At 37.7% G+C, this 6,941-nt stretch overlaps 1 protein-coding gene across 3 annotated transcripts in view; it reads left to right on the forward strand.

Moving 5' to 3' along the window:
- The window catches only part of LOC149820846 (Pseudouridine synthase family protein), a 134,030-nt gene extending 127,727 nt beyond the window's left edge, over window positions 1-6,303 (forward strand). For 2 of the 3 annotated variants that reach the window (XM_089982931.1, XM_089982933.1), the window contains 2 exons: window positions 2,546-2,639; window positions 6,086-6,303. In XM_089982931.1, coding sequence (XP_089839057.1) covers window positions 2,546-2,639; window positions 6,086-6,178 — 187 coding nt within the window. In that variant the 3' untranslated portion in view covers window positions 6,179-6,303. The remainder of the gene's footprint in view (window positions 1-2,545; window positions 2,640-6,085) is intronic. The other variant, XM_089982932.1, reaches the window with a different exon arrangement.
- Window positions 6,304-6,941: the final 638 nt, after the last annotated feature.

Consider the following 6,941-nt stretch of genomic DNA (forward strand, 5'->3'; position numbering starts at 1 on the left):
GCGACTCGACGCGGATGCGGGTGCGGTCAACCCGATCCTGGATGCGTTGACCGCACCCAGGATCATTTCGGTCCATTTTTGTTTAGATTTAAAAAAAAAAATTTGCCCTACGAAATGGGTTGCAGAATTTAAAAAAAAAAATTTTGAACAGCTGCTTGCTGTTGCTGCTCTTGTTTTATAAAGGGGCACTTGTGTCCACAACATCTGACGAGCTTTGTTGGCATCCCATGCTATTCCTGCCTTCAAACAATTAATTCACAGCGTTGAAAAACATATTGTTAACTTGGAAATGATGATCCATCTTCCTCAAAAATTAAAACCAAAATTCAAGAGCCTTTTGAAGTCTTTATGCTTCAACCAACAAAATCCTTTTTCATCAAGGATTTTCTCTCTCCATAATAAATGATAATAAATGATAATGATGGTGGTAGAGTAGAGCCTTGGTGGCTATTAGTATTCACTTTTCTCCTGACGAGGTGCTCTAGTCGTAGCCTTGTGTAGACCTCTCTTTTCCACATGTCAAATCCAATAAATTTCTTTTAGCTGTCATCTGTGTGCAACTGTATATAAAATGAAATTTGAAGAACCCTAGGCAGTGGCGTGGAAGTGGTGTCGTAGGCCTCGTGAAGACTCTCTCTCCAACAAACCACGTCAAACCTTTCGCTTATATTTTTTTTTCGTGAAGACCAGGGAGTTTCAGACATGATTGAATCATGACAGTCAGCAGAACGCAGCAGGCTGGGTCGATCAGATTGCTAATCCTTTCGGTTCATCAATTTTGTCCCGTTGAGCTAAAGTACACAACAAGCAGAACGTGGGTAACAAGTCTTCACTCTTGACCCCCTTCTATATATATATATATATATATATATATATATATATATATATATTTTTTTTTTTTTACATTTTTGCCCCTGCCACACCCCCGCACCCGGGTTTTTTGGAAGAGTCGAATCCCCACAGCCGCACCCGCACCCATGTGACATAGACTTCAGGTTATGTAGCTCACTCAAAAGGGCTGACTTCTCAACATTTGATTCCTGAGAGTTGGTCAACTTCCTCCCTTCTTCCTGCCTTTGTAGGATAGCGTACACTGTCCCTAAGGGAGGGAACTCCTCACTTCTCATAGTGTAGCATTTTTGTGCTACACTATTCTTCCTGAGTATACCTCTGATATAGCCGCCTATACTTCTTTAGAGGTGTCAAAATTCATGAATATCCTCCCTATGGATGGCTCCATGGTTGGAGCAACCACACCATAACCAAGTAGTTGTTTCACTTTCAATTAGGCGTTCAAAGCTAGGTGGGTAGAAAGGCAAGTATTCCCTTACAACATTTCAAAACACCACATATGTAAAAAGAGAAGTAAACATAAAATGCCCAACCATTATGATTGAGACTACTTCTCTCTTCAACAATAGGCAAGCCCAAAGCAAGGTTGCCAGATTAGGAAGCGGAAGCGGGAAACAATAAGGGAAACGAAAGCGAGAAGTGATGCATTTTAAAATGTATAGGAAGCGGGAAGCGAGGAATAAAAAAATATATATAATAATTGAATGTGAATCATAATGAAACACAAATAAAAACTAAAATAAAAGTGACTAATATTAAATTTCATGATTTTTTAGTATAAGAATTAAAATTTTAATAAAATATAAAAATGATTACCAATTTAGAGAAAGCACGTGGAAGTGAGTAAGAAGAGTGAGAAAACACATAAAAACATGGAAAGTTGAGTAAGAGAACATATAAGATGAATAAATGAAGTGTGTGGAAAGCATAGGAGAACCGTGGGGGAATCGAGGTTCTCATCAAGTTTCAGAAGCGAGGAGTATTGCGCTTCCAAAGTGAGTTTCTGGGAAGCGAGCTTCCCACCTATCTAAGAAGCTTCAGTCTGGCCCAAAGCTAAAGGAGGGCTGGATCTAGGCTCCAAGAACTCAATGTCATGTTTACTTGGACCTGAATCTTAAGAAGTTTATGTTCAAGTGGAATCTAATCATTGTCTAAGAATGTTGACTTTCTTATGTTTTGTGTTGACCTTGCATATACTTGTATTTTGTAATTTTGTAAAGGGGTATAATTGTCATTATCCCACCTTTTTGCTGCCCTAATAAAAGACCCAAAGGAGTCATGTATGGTACGCAATCACCAATGGAGAATCAGGACAAACTCTTATTGATATCAGTAACTGAAGTGTGTGCACATGTACCCACACATGATCTAGAAAATAAATTCAGCAATTCATCATTCATAACTAATTTTGGAGAAACATGCAAGGCAAGGCAATTTTCTTACAGGAATGCCATGTTGGTAGAAAGAAACAATTTTTGTATTAGCATTGTGTCCATTTTGCTTGGATAGTCCTCTTTGTTTGTGTAAATATCATGGACTTTAGTTGAGATATCATAAATGAGATGACTTTGACTTGTGATCTTCTATTGTTGCTCTTTTGTGTTGAGAAATTTCTTTGTTTTTCACCTGAGCTTACATCTGGACGTTTATGAAATTTTCCTCTCATATTAACCGTGAGACCTATTTTTTCTAGTGGATACTGTAGACCAGCGAAACCCATTCCTGGCGACTGTGGCTATCACTTGCATGCCTACCAGTTAATTTTCTCTCACCCGATTTCAAATAAAGTAAGTATCTCATAGAGGATGTAATTATTACGTGTAGCAACTCTAAAATTCGTTATAGAACCAAGATACAGGAATATGAAGTGGCAATTTCTTCTCATTATTTAATTTTATTCTTGTGATTATCCTTTCTTTTCACTATATACATGCTGGTTGTGGCACATGCTTGCCTCTACTTCTACTAGTATAGGATAGCTTTAATATATGTGCCCTTGTGGAAACACCCTACATGAATTTTTCCAAACCTTGGGAACCAAGATCCAGTACCTTTCTTTAGTTTAAGAAGAAACAATTTCTTTAGGAGGTGGATATTACATACTAGTTTGGTATCCAGAGGGTGAGATCACTTGTCTTTGATACTAATAATAGCACCATATTGTCTAGTAGAATGTCAACAATGCCGGTATTATTGACTCGTGTTTGCAATGATTTTTTTTACTAAAAAACATGTTTTGGATCTATTTATTTTGGTGTAACAGTTAATTTTTTATTATAAAATTTTGGTGCATTATGGACCCGCTCATTTATAGATTCTTTACAAACCTAACCATCAAAATTTTCTAATACATTACATGTTATTCAGTAAGCGATCACGGTTGTATGGTTAGATTCACAAAACATTCAAAGCAATATTAGAAAATCTCAAGGATTCTAGACAATATGGCACTATCAATAGTAATAAAGCCACACACACATCACTAACTAAGGTACAAAACAATTGAAATTTTCTGACCTACCAGGCTTTTGAAGAGTTTTTTCATGTTTTCCTTAAATCTTACAGTACAGATGTGCTCTACATGCTTGATTTTGTAGGAATAGACTCTTGGATCATTCGATTCTGACACGTAGTAAGGTTTAAAAATTGACAGTGTAAGATTTCCATAAATACCTGTTGGCCGCAAGGCCTGTGCACTTGTAAACAGCTTTGTACGTAGTACGTACCTTACCTAAAGCCATGCGATATGTTACTTGGACATTGAGACGGGTGTCGGTGTCAGTGTCGGACATGGTGGGTCTCAAAAAACTAGACACTTGGACACGGCTATATATATACAGAAAAAAAAGGAGATTTAAAGAATTTTGCAAATAAAACCATTACATATAAAATGCACATTCCTTTCACATTTGTGATCTGATCCTTGTATAACATACAAATGTCAATGACTTAATATAAACATGTAAGATTGTAAGTACAAAAGCAAATCATCAAGATTAATCAACAACCACACTTTTAAGGCAAGACATAGATCAACAAAAACACATACTTGACTTGTTTAACATGAAAGTGTCCACAAAGTTGGACACCTGTGTCCATAATGCACGAAACAGGACACTCGCTGGACATGATGTGTCCAAACACATTTTAAGGTGTCTGACACTCGACACGTGTCCAAAATTTTGGACACTTCTGATTTTGGAAAACGGTGTGTCGGTGTTCTGTCCAGCAGTGTCGGTGTCGGAAAGTGTCCATGTAACATAGCATGCATGGCTGTCATGAGCTGATTGGCCTTGTAAAGTGTTCTGTAGTTTGGGAGCCGATTTCTCCAGGCACCTAAATTCAGTTCGCCTTGAGATTGAAAACTCCCTCGCACTTTGATATATGTAGAAGTCAGCCGTAGAGTCATTCTTGGGTTTTGCAACTTATAGTCTGCCAAATGTTTTTCAGAGTACCTCATGTCTATGAGGGGTCAACACCCAAAACACCTGTATAAGGAACTTCTGACCAAAAGTCCCCTCCACATGGGTGCGTACATCTTTGGTATATGACTCTTGGCGTTTTGCTTTTTAACTATTCACCCATTGTCTGGCCATTTGCACCTTACTCTCTGTCCAAAGAGGCCACGGGTAGCAAGAAAAGGGCCAACACAAAAGTAAATATTACGAGTTATTTTTTACAAAATTTACAAAACCATAAAACCAAGTTAATAGATTGTCATCCAAACAAGTGAACCAGGTTTCTCGGGTTGAAAAAATCCAGGTTTCCAAAAAACCAAGTTCTTAAAATGCCTAGTTTTGCAGTGTGTCATCCAAACCCTAAACTGTCAGTTTGTCTTGATTTCCATTAGTTTGCATGGTAAGATTGGTGTCTGATATTTTAGTATTCTTTTCTAAGGTTCATTTCTGCATCATCATGACTGGCCAAGAAAGATTTTTTTGTCTTTATCTTCCTTTAGTTCATTAAGATAGATAACTTGGATATATCTTTCTTTACTTTTTAACAAAAAATATAAAGTTTTCATGGTTAAAATCTTATTTCGGAGAAATGGGAAAATATATTAGTTAAAAGAGGTCGGGGTAGGCCTAGGAAGACATGGATGGAGGTGATAGGAAAGGATATGAATGCTTTGAACCTCACCGAGTACATGGCATTGGATAGAAATGATTGGAGGAGAAGGATTCATGTAGAAGACCCAGAATGATTTTCTTTTTTGGTTCATATCGCCGACCCCAATTGTTTTGGGATGAAGGCGTAGTTGTTGTTGTTGTGTATTTTCTAAATTTTTTCAAAACTTGTAACAAAATGGTTCTTTCGATCTTGGTTCATTTCAAGTATGCTTTGAAACTAGGATATGCTTTTCTGTAAATTTCCCTTTGGCTTATCCTTAGTATTGAAGTCCCCTCTCAAACCTTTCTTTGTCACCTCCTGTTGAGCAGATGGCTTGGACATGTTCTCCCACTCCGCTGGGCCCAGATTATTGTGTTATTCATTTCTTCACTGTTAGTCTCTTTTCTTGGATTTGTCAAATATAAGGTGCAGAGTTATCTCCCAGATCTTTTAATGCATAAATTTATTAATTAACTCAGTTATCAATTTATAGTCCTGTAGCTTCCAGCTTCACCTGGCATTGATTACTGATCCGATTTATTTTTTTAATAATTTCTAGACCTTAAGGATGAAAAGCCCATTGCTGAAGCACTAACTGGAATGGTTAATTTTTCTCCACATCTGTAACTGCTGCTAAAATAGCATAAATTTCTACTGTTTGAATCGTCACATCTGTCTGTAACCTCAATGATCCATTAACGGAATGTTGATGATCGTGTGCCATAATTTTGTATTTATTTATTCAGAATTTTTGCTGTTCTAATTTGGTAGTTCATATGCCTTGGCAGAGCTTACCAAGTTGTGTAAGCTTAGCCTATTGGGTATAAAAATGCTGAAAGATTGCAATAATAAACTGAACTGAAGGGTGGCCAAGTCTTTTAAGTGAAAAACTGATTTACACAAGTTTAAAGCCCGATTCCAGCATTTGCTTTCTAACTACTCTCAGTTGGTTGAACCTTGAACGCAGCCTGTAGTATAGATTGGGTTGATAGTGTGATACTGTTATTAGATATTTCTGCTGAGGTTCCTTTTCTTTTCTGAAATGACGAAGATTGTCACTTCTTTTGCAATTTGGCTGCCTTAAAGATAATCTGTTTTACACTTCTCCGCATTTTACTTACAGGTAATTAAGATTATTGCACGGCTTCCTACTTTACTCCAGACACGGCAAGAACGCAATAACGGTAGTGAGTCTGCACAATCATTTGTACAATAAAATCCTTTCTTGCACATTTGAGGGAAAAAGAAAATTTGAACTCAATCCATACTGGTGTAATCAATTCTTTACTTTTTGCCAAGCTGGCTTGCGATCTTGTTCATTATAAACATGTCAGTTCATTCTTGTGCTTCTCTCCTTGCAATGTGAGTTTTTTTTGGACAACGAAATCTTGGATACCAATTGGTGAAGGAGCAGAAATAGTGGCGGTTGGTTAGCAATGAGCAGCCTTATAAATGCATCCTGCATTGGTAAAGTAGACTGCTCATTGATGCGGATATCCGACTGTGTTGCATCTGGAAGACACGTAGACAGCCTGGCAACTATACTAACCTTAACTAAGTTGCATATAAGATCGGGTTAACTAACTCATAATTAAGTGGTATTGTTTCAAATGAAAATTACTGAACATATTTGTAGAAAAAATTGTCACAATAAGTGCCAGGGACGCCATAGTAAAATACACGTCAGATGGCTGAAGGGCGCATTTCCTTTCACGAGTTTTTTTTTGTTTCGGTCATGTACTTTATGCTGGACCTAGCTTGATAATGACATGACATTGGCTCTTAATATAAGTTGGAGTTGTGCTGAAGGGTTGAGAATGGAGGTGAATGCCTTTTGAACGATGGTCATGGTCGGAGAGGTGCACCGTCCAGCACGGGAAACCCCCTGCAGTTCCTGCGAACCATCACATTGACACGGCAGATCAAGATTCACCTTGCAGAGGTTGCACGGGCGGACTGGGTTCCTGGTCTAGAACGAC

Source organism: Nuphar pumila, chromosome 12 (genome assembly GCF_984573655.1).
Source record: "Nuphar pumila chromosome 12, dmNupPumi1.hap1.1, whole genome shotgun sequence".
Taxonomy (NCBI): Eukaryota; Viridiplantae; Streptophyta; class Magnoliopsida; order Nymphaeales; family Nymphaeaceae; genus Nuphar; species Nuphar pumila.